This window comes from Hyla sarda, chromosome 10 (assembly GCF_029499605.1).
Source record: "Hyla sarda isolate aHylSar1 chromosome 10, aHylSar1.hap1, whole genome shotgun sequence".
In the NCBI taxonomy this organism is placed as follows: Eukaryota; Metazoa; Chordata; class Amphibia; order Anura; family Hylidae; genus Hyla; species Hyla sarda.
In genome coordinates, this window is record NC_079198.1 from 30,434,696 (window position 1) to 30,457,463 (window position 22,768).

The 22,768-nt window shown below is 45.5% G+C and overlaps 1 protein-coding gene across 2 annotated transcripts in view; it reads right to left on the reverse strand.

The window, feature by feature from the left end:
* Nucleotides 1-454: 454 nt before the first annotated feature.
* LOC130293400 (dickkopf-related protein 3-like) overlaps nt 455-22,768 on the reverse strand; it is a 68,951-nt gene continuing 46,637 nt past the window's right edge. For both annotated transcript variants that reach the window (XM_056542037.1, XM_056542038.1), the window contains one exon: nt 455-1,373. In XM_056542037.1, the coding sequence (XP_056398012.1) occupies nt 1,001-1,373 (373 nt within the window). In that variant the 3' untranslated portion in view covers nt 455-1,000. The remainder of the gene's footprint in view (nt 1,374-22,768) is intronic.

Sequence of the window (22,768 nt, forward strand, 5' to 3'; positions counted from 1 at the left end):
ATATGCTGCTCTGGACAGTTCCTAAAAGGGACAGAGGTGTCAGCAGAGAAAGAATTTCCTCTGTATTATACACCCGCTAAGAAGTACAGGAAGGATTAAGAAGTTTTAATAGAAGTAGTTTACAAATCTGTTTAACTTTCTGGCAACAGTTGATAAAAAAAAAAAAAAAAAAAAATGTTCCACCAGAGTACCCCTTTTAATCCACATCAGTAGTCCTAAAGGGTATACTGCCCTGCCTCCTTTCCTGTGCCTATGGCAACCCACCGATACACATATATGGCAGATGTCAGTCAGGGTTTAATGTTTAATTTCTTCTGAAACATTACTGTAAGAATCTACAGTAATAACAACTTATTGTGGGGAAAACCAAAAACATCAGAAATGCCAAAATCAGAAAACATACTAAAAAAGGTCTAACTTGAATATTGGTGCCTGTAAGAAAACAACACTCTAGTAACTTTTTGATGAAGTGTCATTTTAACACTATTTTTTATTTTCCCATGTAATGCAACCATTTTATTTTGGCTGTATGAAAAAGCAAATTATAGCACATGTAAAATATAAACAAAAATTTTACAAAATAACAAGTAAGGATGCGGCAAGACTACGACTACCAGTATCGGTGGCAATACTGAACATTTGCATTTGTACTTGTGCAAATGTCTGATACCTGCTGCCCATCATCTGCACCACAATCACTAATTTAAAAAGAAAACAAATTGACATGTTAAGGTGTTTAATCATTTTAAGAAGCCATCTCCCTGGACTTCTCTTCCATTATTGGAAGTCCAGTGTCAAGGGACCAGGCAGCAGACAGAAGGGAGGACAGAGAGATGTGACAGCTACGTGACAGGGAGTGATGGGGTGAGCAGTCCAGACTGGAGCAGGAAAAGTATTTGTAATAAATATTAGTGAGTACTTGAAATATTATCAGTACTTGTACTCAATTTTACAAAAATTGTATTGGTGCATCTCTAATCATAAGTTAATAAAGATCTTATTAGTAAAAGCCAGGCCCAAAATATTGCCCCATTTCACTAGCAAGTTGTTTAAGCTCTTGGAAATCCGTTTCGCTTGGATCACCTGGTTCTTCTACGTGAGCATCAAAATGGAGATTGTCTTCCTGCAGGCGATCATCTATATCGGCATTGAACATTTGAAAATCACTTCTCTTAGCTCTCTCGTTCAATTCAGCTTTCTTTGGAAAGTCTACAAAGGCTAACTGGTCATCTTGGGAGGCCCAAGGGACAAGGTCGGCATCATAGTAGGTCAGCTCTTCTTCTCTTCGGATCATTGGCTGAAAGATTGAGTCTTCACTGTAATTTGTGAAGTCTATAACGTCATCTGGCTTCTCACAAGTAGATATTAGGCTTCTGGAGAAGAAAATAAGATAAACACTGATGTGACATTGGTATGAAACAAAATAGAAATACAACAGTCAGTATTTGAGGGGTGATATGCGGTGGTTGCCAGTATTAAATGGTGACTAGTGGTGAGCATCAGTATTTACAGGGGGATAGATGGCAACACCTGGCTGAAAGGCTAGGTGCACTCTTGATAACAGGCAAGCCGGGGTCTATTTCTGGAAGATGTTTTCCTAACCCCTTAAGGACGCAGGACGTAAATGTACGTCCTGGTGAGGTGGTACTTAACGCACCAGGACGTACATTTACGTCCTAAGCATAACCGCGGGCATCGGAGCGATGCCTGTGTCATGCGCGGCTGATCCCGGCTGCTGATCGCAGCCAGGGACCCGCCGGCAATGGCCGACGCCCGCGATCTCGCGGGCATCCGCCATTAACCCCTCAGGTGCCGGGATCAATACAGATCCCGGCATCTGCGGCAGTTCGCAATTTAAATGAACGATCGGATCGCCCGCAGCGCTGCTGCGGGGATCCGATCATTCATAACGCCGCACGGAGGTCCCCTCTCCTTCCTCCGTGCGGCTCCCGGCGTCTCCTGCTCTGGTCTGTGATCGAGCAGACCAGAGCAGGAGATGACCGATAATACTGATCTGTTCTATGTCCTATACATAGAACAGATCAGTATTAGCAATCATGGTATTGCTATGAATAGTCCCCTATGGGGACTATTCAACTGTAAAAAAAAATGTAAAAAAATGTAAAAGTAAAAGTAAAAAAAAGTGAAAAATCCCCTCCCCCAATAAAAAAGTAAAACGTCCGTTTTTTCCTATTTTACCCCCAAAAAGCGTAAAAAAATTTTTTTATAGACATATTTGGTATCGTCGCGTGCGTAAATGTCCGAACTATTAAAATAAAATGTTAATGATCCCGTACGGTGAACGGCGTGAACGAAAAAAAGAATAAAAAATTCCTACTTTTTTAATACATTTTATTAAAAAAAATTATAAAAAATTTATTAAAAGTTTTTTATATGCAAATGTAGTATCAAAAAAAAGTACAGATCATGGCGCAAAAAATGAGCCCCCATACCGCCACTTATACGGAAAAAGAAAAAAGTTAGAGGTCATCAAAATAAAGGGATTATGAACGTACTAATTTGGTTAAAAAGTTTGTGATTTTTTTTAAGCGCAACAATAATATAAAAGTATGTAATAATGGGTATAATTTTAATCTTATTGACCCTCAGAATAAAGAACACATGTAATTTTTTCCATAAATTGTACGGCGTGAAAATAAAACCTTCCAAAATTAGCAAAATTGCGTTTTTCGTTTTAATTTCCCCACAGAAATAGTGTTTTTTGGTTGCGCCATACATTTTATGATATGAGTTATGTCATTACAAAGGACAACTGGTCGCGCAAAAAACAAGCCCTCATACTAGTCTGTGGATGAAAATATAAAAGAGTTATGATTTTTAGAAGGCGAGGAGGAAAAAATGAAAACGTAAAAATTAAATTGTCTGAGTCCTTAAGACCAAAATGGGCTGAGTCCTTAAGGGGTTAAATGGCTACTCTGGGGGGGGGGGGGACTTTTTTTTTTTTTAAATCAACTGGTGCCAGAAAGTTAAACAGATTTGTAAATTACTTCTATTAAAAAATCTTAATCTTTCCAGTACTTATCAGCTGCTGTATGCTCCAAAGGAAGTTCTTTTTTTTTTTTTCTTTTTCTTTCTGTCTGACCACAGTGCTCTCTGCTGGCACCTCTGTCCATGTCAGGAACTGTCCAGAGTAGGAGCAAATCCCCATAGCAGACCTATCCTGCTCTGGACAGTTCCTGACATTAACTGAGGTGTCAGCAGAGAGCACTGTGGACAGAGAGAAAATGAATGAAAAAAGAAATGAACTTTCTTTGTGTTATACAGCAGCTGATAAGTACTGGAATGATTAAGATTTTTAAATAGAAGTAGTTTTTAATAGAAGTTGATTAAAAAAATTCCACCGGAGAACCCCTTTAATCCATAACAAATTACCTTTATAATATAGGGCTGGAGGAATAAACTGTTATGAAGATAATGTAGGATTCTAACCCCATTATTCACCTTAGGTTCTATTCACATTTCACTTTGAGCCCACATGGGACATATACAATGGGTGTATCTTCTGACGTATTCCTCTGACAGAAGGTTACAACGTAATCCTGTGAATAGGCATAGAGTGGGAAACTTTTGCCCTAAGGATCCCATTGTAAAAAAAAAAATTATGTATTTCACACAGTTACCTCTGACATGTAGACAAACAAGAAGTGAACAGATTAATTTGCACATTTCTTAGTTAAAGGGGTACTGCGGTGAAAACCTTTTTTTCTTTTAAATCAACTGGTGGCAGAAAGTTAAACATATTTGTAAATTACGTCTATTAAACAATCTTAATCCTTCCAGTACTTATTAGCTGCTGAATGCTACAGAGGAAATTCCTTTCTTTTTGGAACACTGTTGACATCACAATCGCAGTGCTCTCTGCTGACATCTCTGTCCATTTTAGCAACCGTGCATATCAGATGTATGCTAAGGCAGCATGGTGGCTCAGTGGTTAGCACTGCTGCCTTTCAGTGCTTGGAACTTGTGTTCAAATCCCACTAAGGACAACAATAAATAAAGCGTTATTATTATTATAATAACGTCAGCAGAGAGAACTGTGCTTGTGATGTCATCAGAGAGCATTCCAAAAAGAAAATAATTTCCTCTGTAGTATTCAGCAGCTAATAAGTACAGGAAGGATTAAGATATTTTAATAGAAGTAACTTACAAATATGTTTAACTTTCTGCCACCAGTTGATTTAAAAGAAAAAAGGTTTTCACCGGAGTACCCCTTTAAGAGGAGTTCTCTGTGTGGATGCCACCTCCATAATGACTTATAGCAGCTATAATTAATTGTGCAACCAGAAATTCCCTGCATAATTGAAAAACAATAAGATGAGATCGAAATGTGTTTGTTTGTTGCCTCAGTAACATCAGCCACACGTTTCTGTTTGAGTAATTGATGTACTGATAATATTGTGTACCATGCATGACGTGCATAATAACTATTTATTACTATGCTTTATTAACCTAACACAATGACTTCTGCAACGCTCTATAATCAGAGAATAACATTTACATATGGATGACAAACACTGCATATAATCCAAGCCCAAAATAATACTTATAGTGAGACACTAGGGTTTACACAAGTGCTTACAAACTGATGGAAGGTTTTCATACATTAGGTAAGAGTAAATATTTTGTACAGTAGACCAGTCACATACAAGTATGATGTATAAGCCTGGGAACTCCAGTTGTGGTCAACATTACCGGCAGCTGAATAATATGTAAAATATCTTTTGAAATAAAGAATGCCCTGGAAGGGATAGAATAGGACTGGAGGGGCACATGACAGGGGAATTATGCAGCAGTGATAGGGTTAAATGGAGTTGAGCGGGAAGCTGTTAGAGGAAAGGGAGGAGTTAAGAAGGGGGATATAGGGAAGGAATAGGAAGTTGGGGTCAGTCGGGACGCAGGAAGGAAAGTGTACGGTCGACGGTGCTCCCTACCTGGAACAGTGATGGAGGAGATTCTGCGGAGGGTGAGAGAGGAGGCGCTGCTCCGTGGGCCCCAGTGGTTTGCTGAGCAGTTCCCCGCTTACGCTGCTCCAATGGTGCTGCCGGTGGCGGAGCCCGGGTCCCGGTCTAGCGGCCGGCGCTCTCGTCCGCCTGCGCGCTTGTCCCCTGACGCCTCTCCTTCTGCGCGGCGACGGCGGGTGAGCCTTTCGGCCGCTGCCGCTGGCGGGAGGGCCGGGGAGGCCAGTGGTGTGCGGCCTGAGGGTGCGCCTGCCGCGCTTGCCGGTGCGGCAGGGCGGAATGCGGGGCGTGCTGGCGGTGCGCCCCGGGCTCGTCGGAGGGAGCGTGGATCGGCGGCCTGCTCCCCGGAGGTTCCGGTGGCGAGGGAGCAGGCCAGAGGACGGAGGTCGGCGCGTGCCCTGACTGACCCCGCCCCTCAGCCGGAGGGGCGGGCCTCGGCTGGCCTGGTGGTGACACAGGCCGAAGTTCATCGTGCGCCTGCGGCCCCTTCCTTGGGAGGAGGTTGGCGGGCTCCAGGAGTGCGTCCGGCTGCTGCTGCGGCGGGGGGGGCTGCAGTGTGTGGAGGTGAGGAGATCAGCCCCGCCCCTAGTGATGTCAGCGACGACGACCTGCTGCTGGCAGAGGTGCCGGTTCTTCCCCTGGATCCGCTGGCCAATCCCCTGCTCCCCTTCGGGGTTGTAGCAGACGCGGGTGGTAGCGGGGTCCGGAGGCCCGAGGGTGCTGAAGTTGCTGCTGGTGGAGATTCGTCCGGTGATGCTGCTATCCACGCGGGCAGGGTTCCCCTGGCTCCTCCTCCTGTTGTCGCCGTGAGTCAAGTCCAGGAGATCCAGAGTCGTCCTGCAGCTGGAGCTACGGCCGCTGGTTCGGTGCCGGTGAGGTCCGGTGAGTACACCAATGTCTCCAGTTCGGCGGGTTTGGGGTTGGGGGCGGTTGGGTTGGGGGGATTGCAGTTTTTTGTTGATGGGTTGCATGCTTTGTTGCGGGGTAGCGGGTTGTACGTGGGTGGGTCGCCGTTACCTGTGTGGGGCGCAGCTGAGGGATCTGGGGGGCAGGTGGCTCCGGGGGTGGCGCTGGGGGTGGCTTCTGGGGGTGGCGCGGGGGTTCAGCAGGTGGGGACTACCCCGGTGGTGGCGGCGGCTTCGGGGTCCGGTGGGGGGGTTCGTTTGGCGGATGCGGCTAGGGGGGAGGTTTATGTGTGCTTTGAGGGCCCCTTAGGCGCACACCTCAGGGCCGAAGTGATGGAAAAAATTTGGAAGCGGGAGTACGTGGATATTTTTTCGCTACTCCCGCTCGAAAAATTTAACCTGGATAGAGTGCGTCCGGATGAGTCGAAACGGTTGGAGAAGGTGGAGGAGGAGGAGCGTCGGCGGTATCGGCTGATACCGCGGACGTTCTCAAATTGGCTTCAGGCCTTCGCAATTTTGGCCTGTGTGGTGGGGGAAAAGTCGCCGGAGCATTGCTCCGGTCTCTTTTGTTATATGGATGCGGTGGGGGAGGCGTACAGGGTGTACGGGGGTTCGGCGTGGCTTCGGTACGACGAACAATTTCGTCAGCGTATGGCGGTGCGTTCTGACCTGCGGTGGGACCATAAAGATATTGGGCTGTGGATGCGGCTGATGGCCGCTCCGCGTGGGGGGGGGTGGCTTGCAGTCCTTTCGGGACGGCGCAGGGGGGGCTGGTTCTGGGTCTGGGCGGTCGGCGGGGGCCGGAAAAGGAGTGTGTTGGCAATTCAATGAAGGGAATTGCAAGTTCGGCGCTGAGTGCCGATTTAAACATGAATGTTCGGGCTGCGGCGTGGGAGGACACGGGCTGTCGCGCTGTTTCCGGCGGGGAAAAGGGAAACTGGGAGAGGTTGACGCGAAGAGGGGCGACCCTGGTGCAGGTGGGAAGGATGGCACCTTTCCTCGCCAGGTACCCAAATAGGGTTGCGGCGGAATTTTTGCGGTCTGGGTTTATGGAGGGTTTTCGTATCCCCTTCGAGGGGATGTGGTCAGGTAATGGGGCAGTTCGGAATCTGGTTTCGGCGTTGGCCCGCGCGGATTTAGTTGAGGAAAAGTTGTTGAAGGAGGTGTCGTTGGGTCGGATGGCTGGACCGTTTGAGTCGCCTCCGTTATTGGGCTTGCGGGTCTCCCCATTGGGTTTGGTCCCTAAGAAAGAACCCAACAAGTTTCGCCTTATTCATCACCTCTCCCATCCGGTTGGGGGGTCGGTGAATGATGGCATTGACCCGGCGCTTTGCGCTGTGTCTTACACCTCGTTTGATGCGGCGCTGGTGTGGGTCCGGAAGTACGGCAGGGGGGCGTTGTTGGCTAAGACGGATATTGAGGCGGCGTTTCGTCTTTTGCCGGTACACCCGGACAGCTTTGCGTTGTTGGAGTGCTGTTTGGGGGGTCGTTTTTTTGTGGATTTGTGTTTACCTATGGGCTGCTCTGTTTCCTGTGCGTTTTTCGAGCAGTTTAGTTCCTTTTTGGAGTGGGTGGTGCGGAGTGAGTCGGGTTTGGAGTCGGTTCTACATTACCTGGATGACTTCCTTTTTTTGGGCCCGGCTGGGTCTAGGGTATGTGCGATTTTGCTGCGGGAAATGGAGAAGGCGTCTCGCTGCGGCTACGGCGGGTGTCTCACGGCCTAACCACTATGTGCGGCTGTCGGCTGGGTTGCGGGCGGACCTGGGGGTGTGGCAGTATTTTTTGAGTCGGTATAATGGCCGTTCGGTGGTGATGGGGAAGCCGGTGTCGAGTGTGGATTTGGACTTGTATACCGATGCGGGTTTGGGGCTTTTCTTCAGGGTCAGTGGTGCGTGGGGCAATGGCCGGGTGAGTGGCAGGAGGCGGAGTTGACGAAAAATCTTGCATTCCTGGAGCTGTTCCCGATTGTGGTGGCGGTGTTTGTGTGGGGTGAGATGTTTCGCAATCGGAAGGTGTGTTTCCATTGTGATAACATGGGGGTGGTCTTGGCCATTAACAACCAGACGGCGAGTTCTCCGCCCGTGGTTACGTTGCTGCGGCATTTGGTGTTAAGGGTGTTGGAACTTAATTCACAGGTGGTGGCGTTGCATGTACCGGGGGTGGATAATGCGGTGGCTGACGCTCTCTCTCGTCCACAGTGGGACCGTTTCCGGGAATTGGCGCTGGAGGCAGAGGTGACCGGCCTTCCGTGTCCGGAATGGCTGTGGCGTCTGGTTTAGAGGTGGCGCTTGCTTTGGTCGGCCGCTCAGTGTGCCAGGCCACTTGGTCGTCTTATCGGCGCTGGTGGTCAGACTGGGAGAAGCTGGTGAGGCAGTTGTCAATCGCGGGCGCCCCCGCTGAATGGGAGGCGGCCTTGTTGTTTTTATGTTGGTAGGGCGTTTTGCGAAGGGGTGTCTCCGGCGGGAGTTGGTCGACGAATGTCGGCCTTGGCATTTTGGTTTAAAGTTCGGGGTTTGCCGGATGTTTCTAAGTCGTTTTTGGTGCGACAGGCGTTGAGAGGGTTTCGCAAAGGGGCGGTGTCCAGGGATGTGAGGCGCCCAGTGACTTTTCCGCTTTTGTGTCAGTTTGGGGTGGCGTTGGGGGAGATATGTTTTTCGGATTATGAGTGTCGCTTGTTTCGGCTGGCGTTTGCGTTTTTTGGGGCGTTTCGTATTTTGGAACTGGTGGCGCCTAGTAAGCGGCGTGTTGGGGGTTTACTTTTTTCCGATGTTAGTCTGGCTGATGGGGTGTTGCGATGTTTTTTGCGCCGTTCTAAAACGGATCAGGTGGGTCGTGGGGCGACTGTGTGTTTGGCGGCTTTGCGGGGCTCGGATATGTGTCCGGTTTTTTGTTATGCCGCATTTTTGGAAGTTCGGACAGGGGTTGTGGGTCCTCTATTGGTGCATGCGGACGGGGGGTTCTTGTCGCGTTTTCAATTTGTTGGGGTTTTTCGGAAATGTTTGGAGATGGTAGGTTGCGGTGCGAGGGAGTATAGCTCTCATTCATTCCGCATCGGGGCGGCCACCGAGGCGTCTCGGTGGGGCTTGGGGCCTGACGTCATTCGGCAGATCGGGAGGTGGGAGTCGGAGAGGTTTCAACTGTATGTTCGTCCTCATTTGGTGTGAGTGCTGTGTGTTTTGGGAGTGCGGTTGGTAGTTTGTTCTTGTTGCTTTTGTCTTTCAGGTGCCGGCCCGGGACTGATTTGGATTGTCGGCCACTCATATGTGGTGAGGGGTGGGGTGAGGGCCGGTGTTCGCCCGGCGAGCCGCCAGTTGGGCTTGGAGAGTTCGGCAGGACAGGTGCATTGGTTGGGAAAGGGGGGAATGAGGTGGGCGGAGCTGTTGGCCAGGGTTCAGTTCTTTGTCCATTTAGATAGGGCCCCCGATGTCCTGGTTATACACCTGGGTGGGAATGATTTGGGTGTGCGGAGATCGCGCGATCTGATCAGGGACATCAAGATGGACTTGTTCAGGTTGTGGTCGTCCTTTCCTGGCCTGATTATTGTGTGGTCCGAGATGGTGGCTAGGCGCAAGTGGAGGCAGGCTCGTTCGGTGGTGGCCTTAAATAGGGCTCGGATTAAGGTTAATAAAGTTGTTAGCAAATTCGTGGCCCGGAATGGGGGACTGGTGGTGCGACATCGGGAATTGGAGGGGGGCCCTTTGGAGTTCATGGCTGAGGATGGGGTCCACCTCAATGTTTTGGGAATGGATCTATGGATTTTGGAGATTCGAGAGGTAGTGGAAAGAGCCCTTAGTTTGTGGAGGAACGGTGACTAGTGAGTAGTGTTGAGCGGCATAGGCCATATTCGAATTCGCGAATATTCGCGAATATATGGACAAATATTCGTCATATATTCGCGAATATTCGCATATTCGTTATATCCTCGTTTTATTTTCGCATATGCGAACATTCGCGTATGCGAAAATTTACAGATGTGAAAATTAGCAGATACAAAATTCGTATATGCGAAAATTCGTATATGCGAAAATTCGTATATGCTAATTTTCGCATATGCGAATTTTCGCACGCCAGTCTCACACAGTAGTATTAGAGCCTTGTTTACACCACACAAGCTGGAAGCAGATAGGGGTGATCACTGTGATGTGTACTGTGAAGAAAAAAAAACAAAAAAAAAACGAATAGTCGTAATTACGTATATATAGAGCTATATTCGCGAAATTCGCGAATATGCGATATTCGCGAATAATATTCGAATTGCGAATATTCGCGAGCAACACTACTAGTGAGGTGTCACTTGTCGCCGTTGTGGCGGTGGCAGGAGAGAGACCTGGAGGTACATGTGGATGGCATGGAGGTGATGGGATACAGTGTGGAGGTGGGCTGGGAGCGGTTCCCAGCCCAATGGAGAAATTCTTCAAGGGGACATGGGTCCCAGGATGGTCGGGGGACCTCACAAAAAACGGTGCTCCTGTGCAGGTGCTCACGGCTAGGAGTAAGGGAGGCCCCATTCTAGTTTGGGCTCGGTAACAGTGCCTTCAGGTCCTCCTCCTCATGTATTAGGGGCATGTTAACTTATGTTAAATTATGTTTAAGGATGTTTATACAATGTTTATGTATGATGTTCATACTATAGTTGCATTACAACGTTTTAATTGTGTTATTTAATAAAGGGGCTGCTGTGGCCTTGTTACCACCAACATTGTGTCTGTCGTGTTTAAGGTAAGGTGTTGTTATGGGGACAATGGGGTTGGTGGGAGGTAGGTTACAGCAGCTATAATATGCCCTAGTCAAGTGTTTGGTGAAACCATTGTATATAAACTCATATGCCTAAAAAGCACAAATGAACAAAAGTAACAAAGTAAAAAACTTGACAGACAAAAAGGATACAAAAATGAATACAATGCCAGGATAGAAGTATTAGCCCTTGTGTTCTGTCTAATAAATAGTGTTGCTCGCGAATATTTGCAATTCGAATTTTATTCGCGAATATCGCATATTCGCGAATTTGCGAATATTCGCAAATATAGCGCTATATATTCGTAATTACGAATATTTGTTTTTTTGTTTTTTTTCACAGTACACATCACAGTGATCATCCCTCTCTGCTTCCAGCTTATGTGGTGTAAGAAGGCTCTAATACTACTGTGTGAGACTGGTGTGCAAATTTTCGCTTATGCTAATTTTTGTATATGCAAATTTTCGCATATGTTAATTTTCGCACACGCAAATATTCGCATATGCGAAAATAAAACGAGAATATTACGAATATGCGAATATTTGCGAATATGATGAATATTCGTCCATATATTCGCGAATATTCGCGAATTCGAATATGGCCTATGCCGCTCAACACTACTAATAAAAAGGACAAAACCAGATCAACCTGTAAATGATAAAAACTTAGACTTTCTTGTCCTTACCTTGTCTGTGCTTAAATGACTTTCATCATCCTATAAGTGGAGGATTTGATGTTTTCTTTCGCCGTCTTTGTTCAAATCGTAATGAGTAGACATACAATAGAAGAACTGAGCACTCACCCAGACTTGCTAGTGGTAGCTTCTTTATTGTTCGTTAGAATATGCGGTATACATCGTGCAGGGAGGCAGGTGGTGAGGACGCGGGGGTATCATCTGGCGACAGGCCGTTATCATGCCGATGCGCTTCGTCAGACTGACCTGGCCTGACGAAGCGCTTCGGTGCGATAATGGCCCGTCGCCAGACGATACCCCCGCGTCCTCACCACCTGCCTCCCTGCACGCTGTATACCGCATGTTCTAACGAACAATAAAGAAGCTACCACTAGCAATTCTGGTTGAGTGCTCTGTTCTTCTATTGTATACTACATGCTCTGTCTCTTCGTCATTCACAAGTCAGCACCTGTACAGACCTATCCAGCTTCCAGGGAGCTGTTCACTGCAAACCGGGAATCATTTTGATCAGTCCTATTATTCACTAGTGTTGAGCGGCATAGGCCATATTCGAATTCGCGAATATATGGACGAATATTCGTCACATATTCGCGAATATTCGCATATTCGTTATATTCTCGTTTTATTTTCGCATATGCGAAATTTAGTGTATGCGAAAATTAACATACGAAAATTAGCATATACAAAATTAGCATACGCGAAAAATCGCATATGCGAAAATTAGCATATGCTAATTTTCGCATATGCGAATTTTTGCACCCCAGTCTCACACAGTAGTATTACAGCCTTCTTTACACCACACAAGCTGGAAGCAGAGAGGGGTGATCACTGTGATGTGTACTGTGAAGAGAAAAAAAAAAAAAAAAATACGAATATTCGTAATTACGAATATATAGCGCTATATTCGCGAAATTCTTGAATTCGCGAATATGCGATATTCGCGAATAATATTCGAATTGCGAATATTCGCGAGCAACACTATTATTCACTACACGTAGTGCCGAGTACACCTTCTGTTGGAAATGTGTAATGAGTAGAAAGCTGTATGAGCAGACCAGTAATGCACCAAGCACAAACAGTCTAAAGTATACAAAACTATATCCACAGACCATGGCATCCTTGCTTGCAATTCCAAATTTATTAGGGAAAGAACCCTACAAAAGTTGGCTTAAAAGAAACCATGGAAACATAGAATATGTCGGCAGATAAGAACCATTTGGCCCATTTAGTCTGCCCAATATCCTGAATACTATGAGTAGTTCCTGGCCCTTTCTTTTATGGGGGATAGCCTTATGCCTTTCCAATGCTGGCTTAAAGGGGTACTCCGGTGGAAAAAAATTAGGTCTATTTAACCCCTTAAGGACCAGGCACGTATGAGTACGTCCCGCCACCCTGGGCTTTAAGGACCAGGCATGTACTCATACATCCTGGCGTTTTCCGGTCCCTGCCGCCCGCCAGGCAGAGATCGGAAGTGGATGCCTGCTGAAATGCTTCAACAGGCATCCTGGGCAAACGCCTAGGGGGGCCATGTCTGCCCCCCATGTCGGCGATCGTCGCAAATCGCGAGGGAAATTGCCCCTGCGATCTGCGGCGATACCGGGCTGATCAGGTCTCTGGGACCCCACTGCCCGGTAATTTGCATGATCCCAGTTGTCACAGACAGCCAGGACCATGCTGGAGTATAGGAGCGAGGTGGCAAGCCTGCCACCTCCTCCTATCCCCTGCGATTCCTCAGTTAGCTAACCGACCAATCGCAGGGGGGGGGGCAGTTACTTCCTCCCGCCCTGCCCGGCCCCTGGAAGTCCGGAGAGAACGGGAGGAAGACCGGAGGACGCGGCGGGGGACGGGGGAGTGCTGGGGACCAGCCCCGATACTTACCCCGTCCCTGAAGACCCGGATCCCGGCGGCGGAGACGGCGGCAGCGGCGACAGGTGAGTGGATCTTCATCGGCGTTGCGGGACCTTTGCAGCAGTCCAGACCGCCGTAAAGCGATCTGGACTGCTCCATCTGGTCCCCTTACACTACAACTCCCAGCATGCCCAGACAGCACTTGGCGTCTGGGCATGCTGGGAGTTGCAGTTTTGCAACATCTGGAGGCCCACTTTGGAGACCACTGTGCCCTTCCAGATGTTGCAAAACTACACATCCTCAGCATGTCCTTACTGTCCAGGCATGCTGGGAGTTGTAGTTCTGTAACATCTGTCCCTTCAGATGTTGCAGAGCTACAACTCCCAGCATGCCTGGACAGTTTTGGCATACTGGGAGTTGTAGTTTTGCAACATCTGGAAGGGCACAGATTTGGAACCACTGTATTAGTGGTCTGCAAACTGTAGTCCTCCTGATGTTGCAAAACTACAACTCCAAGCATGCTGGGTGTTGTAGTTCGGCAACATCTGGCTCTAAAGATGTTGCCAAACTACTACTTCCAGCATGCCTGAGAATGCTGGGAGTTGTGGTTTTGCAACGACTGGAGGCACACTGATTGGGAAACATTGTCTGTCTAACTCAGTGTTTCCCAACCCATGTGCCTCCAGCTGTTGCAAAACTATAACTACCAGCATGCACTGATAGACCGTGCATGCTGGTAGTTGTAGTTTTGCAACAGCTGGAGGTCCCCTCCCTGTGAATGTACAGGGTACATTCACATGGGCAGGGGGCTTATAGTGAGTATCAGGCTGCAAGTTTGCGATGTAGCAAATTTTGCGCGGCAGCTCAAACTCGCAGCGGGAAACTCGCTGTAATCCCCCACCCGTGTGACTGTACCCTAAAAACACTACACTACACTAACACAAAATAAAATAAAAAGTAAAAAACATTACATATACACATACCCCTACACAGCCCCCCTCCCCTCCCCAATAAAAATGAAAAACATCTGGTACGCCACTGTTTCCAAAATGGAGCGTCCAGCTGTTGCAAAACAACAACTCCCAGTATTGCCGGACAGCCGTTAACTGTCCAAGCATGCTGGGAGTTTTGCAACAGCTGGAGGCACCATGTTTGGGAATCACTGGCGTAGAATACCCCTATGTCCACCCCAATGCAAATCCCTAATTCAGGCCTCAAATGCGCATGGCGCTCTCACTTTGGAGTCCTGTCGTATTTCAAGGAAACAGTTTTGGGACACATATAGGGTATCGCCGTACTCGGGAGAAATTGCCTAACACAATTTGGGGGGCTTCTTCTCCTTTAACCCCAATATGAAAAGGTGAAGTTGGGGTCTACACCAGCATGTTAGTGTAAAAAAAAAAGTTTTTTACACTAACACGCTGGTGTTGCCCTATACTGTTCAATTTGTAATGCAATTTCTCCCGACTACGGATATACCCCATATGTGGGCGCAAAGTGCTCTGGGGGCGCACAACAAGGCCCAGAAGGGAGAGTGCACCATGTACATTTGAGGTGATTTGCACAGGGGTGGCTGATTGTTACAGCGGTTTTGACAAACGCAAAAAAAACTAAATCCCACATGTGACGCCATTTCGGAGACTACACAAATCCCACATGTGACGCCATTTCGGAGACTACACCCCTCACAGAATGTAATGAGGGGTACAGTGAGAATTTACACCCCACTGGTGTCTGACAGATCTTTGGAGCAGTGGGCTGTGCAAATTAAAAATTTTGTACAGCCCACTTTTCCAAAGATCTGACAGACACCAGTTGGGGGGGGGGGATAAATGCTCACTGTACCCCTTGTTACGTTCCTCAAGGGGTCTAGTTTCCAAAATGGTATGCCATGTGGGGGTTATTTTGCTTTCCTGGCACCATAGGGGCTTCCTAAATACGACATGCCCCCCGAGCAAAATTTGCTCTCCAAAAGCCAAATATGACTCCTTCTCTTCTGAGCATTGTAGTTCGCCCGTAGTGCACTTCAGGTCCACCTATGGGGTACCTTCATACTCAGAAGAGATGTGGTTACAAATTTTGGGGGGTCTTTTCTGCTATTAACCCTTGCAAAAAAGTGAAATTTGGGGAAAAACACACATTTTAGGGAAATTTTTTTTTTCATATGCAAAAGTCGTGAAACCCCTGTGTGGTATTAAGGCTCACTTTATTCCTTGTTACGTTCCTCAAGGGGTCTAGTTTCCAAAATGATATGCCATGTGTTTTTTTTTTTTTGCTGTTCTGGCACCATAGGCGCTTCCTAAATACGACATGCCCCCCGACCAAAATTTGCTCTCAAAAAGCCAAATATGACTCCTTCTCTTCTGAGTATTGTAGTTCACCCGTAGTGCACTTCAGGTCAACTTATGGGGTACCTCCATACTCAGAATAGATGGGGTTACAAATTTTGGTGGGTCTTTTCTGCTATTAACCCTTGGAAAAATGTGAAATTTGGGGGGAAACACACATTTTACTGAAAAAAATATTTTTTTTTACATATGCAAAAGTCGTGAAACATCTGTGGGGTATTAAGGCTCACTTAATTCCTTGTTACGTACCTCAAGGGGTCTAGTTTTCAAAATGGTATGCCATGTGTTTTTTTTTTTTTTTTTTTGCTGGTCTGGCACCATATGGGCTTCCTAAATTGTCACGTACCGGCAGGACTGATAGTGGATCCTCTGGACCAGAGAGGCGATGGCGCGGGTTGTACCAGAGGACCGGTTCTAAGTGGTTACTGGTTTTCACCAGAGCCCGCCGCAAGGCGGGATGGACTTGCTGGGCAGTAACCACCAGGTCGTATCCTCCAGTAGCAACTCGACCTCTCTGGCGGCTGATATGGCGTGGTACACAGGGAGCAGGCAGGAGCGTAGTCAGACGTAGCAGAGGTCAGGGCAGGCAGCAAGGGTTCAAAGGCGAGTAGGCGGTAGCAACGGGTTCGGCAACAGGCAAGGCAATACACACAATATGGAATGCTTTCTCAGAGGCACTAGGGCACAAAGATCTGGCAAGGGCAGGAAGGGGCAGGTGCCTTTTATTGGAAAGGACAGGGGAAGTGAGGAACCAGCACACCAATTACTGGTGCGCTGGCCCTTTAAATTTACTGAAGGCGGCGCGCGTGCGCCCTAGAGAGCGGGGCCACGTGCGCCTGGAGGCAGAGGTGGACGGCGCAGGGAGCGGGGAGCCAGGTAAGTGGAATAGGGACGTGGCGCGCGTACGGGGACCAGACGTCACGGCAGCCGCGTCCCCGACACAAGGGAAGCCGGGCTCCCGGTCAGTGTGACTGACCGGGGGACGCCGGGATCCCGTGGCAGTAGGCCGAGGGAGCGGGCGCTACGGTCCGGGGAAGGGGACCGGAGCGCACGCTGTGACATAAATGCAACATGCCCCCCAAAAACCATTTCAGAAAAACGTACTCTCCAAAATCCCCTTGTCGCTCCTTCGCTTCTGAGCCCTCTACTGCGCCCGCCGAACACTTTACATAGACATATGAGGTATGTGCTTACTCGAGAGAAATTGGGCTACAAATATAAATATACATTTTCTCCTTTTACCCCTTGTAAACATGAAAAAATTGGGTCTACAAGAACATGCAAGTGTAAAAAATGAAAATTGTGAATTTTCTCCTTCACTTTGCTGCTATTCCTGTGAAACACCTAAAGGGTTAAAACGCTGACTGAATGTCATTTTGAATACTTTGGGGGGTGCAGTTTTTATAATGGGGTCTTTTATGAGGTATTTCTAATATGAAGACCCTTCAAATCAACTTCAAACCTGAACTGGTCCCTGAAAAATAGTGAGTTTGAAAATTTTGTGAAAAATTGGAACATTGCTGCTGAACTTTGAAGCCCTCTGGTGTCTTCCAAAAGTAAAAGCATGTCAATTTTATGATGCAAACATAAAGTAGACATATTGTATATGTGAATCAAATTTTTTTTAATTTGGAATATCCATTTTCCTTACAAGCAGAGAGCTTCAAAATTAGAAAAATGCAAAATTTTCAATTTTTTCATCAAATTTTTGAATTTTTCACTAATCGTTTCGATGCAAGTATAGACAAAATTTTACCAATAACATAAAGTAGAATATGTCACGAAAAAACAATCTCGGAATCAGAATGATAGGTAAAAGCATCCCAGAGTTATTAATGTTTAAAATGACAGTGGTAAGATGTTCAAAAAACGCTCTGGTCCTAAGGTGTAAAATGGCCTGGTCCTTAAGGAGTTAAGTCAACTGGCTCCATAAAGTTAAAAAGATTTGTAAATTACTTCTATTAAAATGTGTTAATCCTTTAAGTACTTATTAGCAGCTGTTTACTACAGAGGAAATTCTTTTCTTTTTGGATTTCTTTTGTCTGTCCACAGTACTCTCTGCTGACACCTCTGTCCATGTCAGGAACTGTCCAGAGCAGGAGAAAATCCCCAAAGCAGTCCTATACTGCACTGGACAGTTCCTGACATGGACAGAGGTGTCCGCAGAGAGCACTGCAGCCAGACAGAAAATAAATTAAAAAAGAAAATAATTTCCTCTGTACTATCCAGCAGATGATAAGTACTGGAAGGATTAAGGTTTTTTAATAGAAGTAAATTACAAGTCTGTTTAACTTTCTAGCACCAGTTTATTTAAAAAAAAAAAGTTTTCCACTGAAGCACTCCTTTAAACTACTTCACTGTATTTACAGCTACCACTTCTGCAGGAAGGTTATTCCATGCATCCACTACTCTCTCAGTAAAGTAATACTTCCTGATATTACTGGATAATCTTTTGCCCGTCTAATATATAACTATGTCCTCCCATGGTAGTTTTTCTTTTAAATATGCTACTTTATGTATTTATGTATTTCCTTTATGTATTTAAAAGTTTCATATCCCCCCCTGTCATGTTTTTATTCAAAGCTATACACATTAAGGTCCTTTTAACCTTTCCTTGTAAGTTTTATCTAGTGTTGCTCGCGAATATTCGCAATTCGAATTTTATTCGCGAATATCGTATATTCGCGAATTCGCGAATATTCGCGAATATAGCGCTATATATTCGTAATTACGAATATTCGTTTTTTGTTTTTTTTTATTTATTTATTTTTTCACAGTACACATCACAGTGATCACCCCTCTCTGCTTCCAGCTTGTGTGGTGTAAGAAGGCTCTAATACTACTGTGTGAGACTGGTGCTCGACTTTTCGCATATGCGAAAATTTGCACACGATAATTTTCGCATATGCGCATTTTCGCGTGCGTTAATTTTGTTTATACAAATTTTCGCGCATGTGAATATTCGCATATGCGTATATTCGCATATGCGAAAATAAGACGAGAACATTACGAATATGCGAATATTCGCGAATATGACGAATATTCGTCCATATATTCGCGAATATTCGCGAATTCGAATATGGCCTATGCCGCTCAACACTAGTTTTATCCTGCAGTCCATGTACTAGTTTAGTAGATCTTCTCTGATCTTTCTTCAAAGTATCTATTCTGGAGATACAGGGGGAGATTTATCAAAATCTGTCCAGAGGAAAAGTTGTTGAGTTGTCCATAGCAACCAATCAGAGCGATTCTTACATTTTTGAAAATGCCTCTGAAAAATTATACGATCTGATTGGTTGCTATGGGCAACTCAGCAACTTTTCCTCCGGACAGCTTTTGATAAATCTCTCCCACAGTCTCCAGTACTGTGCACAATACTGGGGTGTGCCACTGTGGGTAGTGGCAGGGCCACGGGTGTTGCGGTGATGAGTGTTGGGAGATGTTATTAACCCGGGGGTCGGATGGTATTAACCCCTCTGTGTTCGTGACGCCAGTGTGGTGTTCAGGTTCCGGAACACCTCACGCCCGGATTCTCTGTTATCCCATGGGCTAGTAGTGAATAAAGAGTCCACAACCAGTTGAGGGTAAACGAAAGCTTTACTGAATAGAAGACAGGTGTAATTATCTTCACAGCTAAGGCCAGAATTCCCAGAGAGGTGACCAGTAACCAGAGGACCTCACAGCTTGCTGGACCAATAATGTAATTAACTTGACTTGTAATTAGACTTGACTTGACTATGTGCAGGACTTGACTAACTTCAGTGACAGCAGACATAGACTTGTAGACTTACTGGAGAGACTTGTAGCTTTGTGGCCTCCAGATGCTGAACACTTGTCCTGAGATCTGGTAGCTGCTTCAGCAAAGACTTAGATGTTACAGCCATGAGCACATAAAAAGAGTGAATTAAAGATGGCTGCCCCTTTATATAGTGGGGGGCTGGACTAAAGCCCATTGGTCAAGCTGTGGGTCATAGTTTAAAGCTGGTGCTCTCTGGGAGTGCATGTTGCAACAAATCATATAACTGCATAACGTAACATGTGACAGGCTTACTCACACAGGTCCTTGAGTCCTCCACAGGCCCTGTATACTATCTAGACATAAGGATAGACATTTGCCTTTACTGAATTAACAGGAGAACAAGGGGAGTCCCTGCAGGGGAGCCCCCAGGTCACTGAGGGACTCAACCTGACAGAGCCTACAGGTAGTACAGGAACGTGTACCTGTACTGGGACATCACAATGCTACAAGTGAGGTCTCACCAGTGTCCTGTACAGCGGCATGAGCACTTCCCTCTATTTTTCTGCTAATAGCTCTACCTATACATTCGTGAGCACTTCCCTCTTTCTACTTCTAATCCCTCTACCTATACACACAAGCATTCTGCTAGCATTCCCTGCTGCTCTTTGACATTGTCTGTTTAACTTTATGGAGCCGGTTGATATATATAAAAAAATAAGTTTTTCCTTGAATACCCCTTTAATCTATATATATATATATATATATATATATATATATATATATATATATATATAAATATAAAACTCAATGGGGGACATTTAGTAATCTAGTCTATTCTGGTTATGCTTATAGACCAGCGTATGTAGTAGTCTCCTGTCTATTTTGCTTCTAATTTATCAAAGGTCTCACAGCCCTTGATAAATTCTGTGCTCAGACTTCAGGGTCTACAGCTTAAACTGCATTTAGACCTGCTCCAACATGGTCTGACATTTCAGCGTATTTTGGGCAGATGCGACTTGTCGCACAAAAGTCGCACTTGATAAATTCAGCACCAATGCATTTTCCAATGCATTTCCGTCTAAAATAGACTTTCATGCATCATGTTCTAAAAATCCTCTAGAGCAAAAGATTTAGACTGCGACTTTCTGTGCGACAAATTTAGACAGGAAATACCAGTCTAAATTCTTTGATAAATCTCCCCCAATGTGTGTGTGTATGTTCCAGCATCACTCCCAAACGGCTAAAGATATTAACATGAAACTTGGCACACATGTTACTTATATGCCTACAGCATAGGATAGGTAATTTAACCCTTACTCGCCCCCATTTGCCAGGGTCGGGATTTTTGTTTAAAGTCCCATACAAGTCTATGGAAAATATATGCTACTGCATAACTTCCAAACACCTGGAGATATTCCAATAATACTTGGTCACATGTTACTTATATGTCCACTTAAAATATAAAATAGTTAATTTAACCCTTAATTACCCCCATTTGTGAGGGTCAAGGTTTTTGCTTAAAGTCCCATGAAAATCAATGGGAAATGTATGTTCCCACGTACGGCTGGAGATATTTCAATACCTGGAACACATATTACAGGTCGAGATATGAGGTCCAGATAGGAGGATGGGATATGGAGTTGGGATATGACAATGCTATATGAGGACGGAATATGAAGTCAAATGCTTCCTCTGTTGATTTTCCTCAACTACAAGGATTAGGAAAGAAAAAACGGGCAACACCGGGTACTCAGCTATTGTGTGTGTGTGTGTGTGTGTGTATGTGTATATATATATATATATATATATATATATATATAACTCAATGGGCCCTCACTTACTAAGAGTGGAGTGTAAGTTTCTTTGTGGGTTTTAATTCCCTACAATATATTTTCCACGGTATTTACTAAGGTTTCCCTACATTTTCCACTTTCCCTACACTTTGCTTTTTTTACACACGCTCTGATCTGTCTGGTTTTCCTCAGCTCAAATTCACCACATTTAATGTGGAAACCTTAGTAAATATGTTGGGTTTTTGTGAAAATATCAGGAGCACGCCCCTTTTCTGAGACCACACCCCTTTTACATGCGGACACGCCCCTTTTTCAGGTTTTCTTAGCAAAATGGAGAGCTAGTCGGGTTTTTTCAATTCTGGGGCAAATTCTGGCGCAAAATCTCTCGCAGACAGAATTTCTGGCGCAATGCGACAGAATCTGGCGCACTGCGACATATTCTGGTGCACAACCTGACAAAACATGTCGGGTTTGCAATAGTAAATGAGGGCCAATGTGTGTGTATGTATGTATGCATGTGTGTATGTTTCAGAATCACCTCCAAACGGCTAAAGATATTAACATGAAACTTGGCACACATGTTACTTATATGTCAACAACAAACATAGGATAGGTGATTTAACCCTTACTCACCCCCATTTGCCAGGGGCGGGGTTTTTGTTTAAAGTCCCATGCAAATCAATGGGAAATGTATGTTCCCACATAACTTCCGTACGGCTGGATATATTTCAATATCTGGTACACATATTAGAGGTCGGGATAGGAGGTCCGGATAGGACAACAATCTATGAGGACAGGATATGAAGTCAAAGGCTTCCTCTGTTGATTTTCCTCCACAACAAGGATTAAGAAGGAAAAACCGGGCAACACCGAGTAATCAGCTAGTCTATACATACAGTGGGGATCAAAAGTTTGGGCACCCCAGGTAAAAATTTGTATTAATGTGCATAAAGAAGCCAAGGAAAGATGGAAAGATCTCCAAAAGGCATCAAATTACAGATTAGACATTCTTATAATATGTCAACAAAAGTTAGATTTTATTTCCATCATTTACACTTTCAAAATAATAGAAAATAAAAAAATGGTGTCTGCAAAAGTTTGGGCACCCAGCAGAGTTAATATCTTGTACTGCCCCCTTTGGCAAGTATCACAGCTTGTAAACGCTTTTTGTAGCCAGCCAAGAGTCTTTCAATTCTTGTTTGAGGTATCTTTCCCCATTCTTCCAGTTCTTTGAGATTTCTGGGCTGTCTGTCACGCACTGCTCTCTTAAGGTCTATCAAGAGATTTTCAATTATGTTGAGGTCAGGAGATTGTGAAGGCCATGGCAAAACCTTTAGTTTACACCTCTTGATGTAATCCCCCCTAGATTTCGAGGTGTGTTTAGGATCATTATACATTTGTAGAAGCCATCCTCTCTTTAACTTCAGCTTTTTCACAGATGGCATAAAGTTAGCATCCAAAATTTGCTGACATTTTATTGAATCTATTTTTCCTTTTACTCGTGATATGTTCCCTGTGCCACAGGCTGCAATACAACCCCACAGCATGATTGATCCACCCCCAAGCTTAACAGTTGGACAGAGGTTCTTTTCATTGAATTCTGTTCCCCTTCTTCTCCAAACATATCTTTGCTCATTTTGGTCAAAAAGTAAAATTTTAACCTCATCGGTCCACAGAACTTATTTCCAAAATGCATCACGCTTGTCTATATATTCATTTGCAAAGTT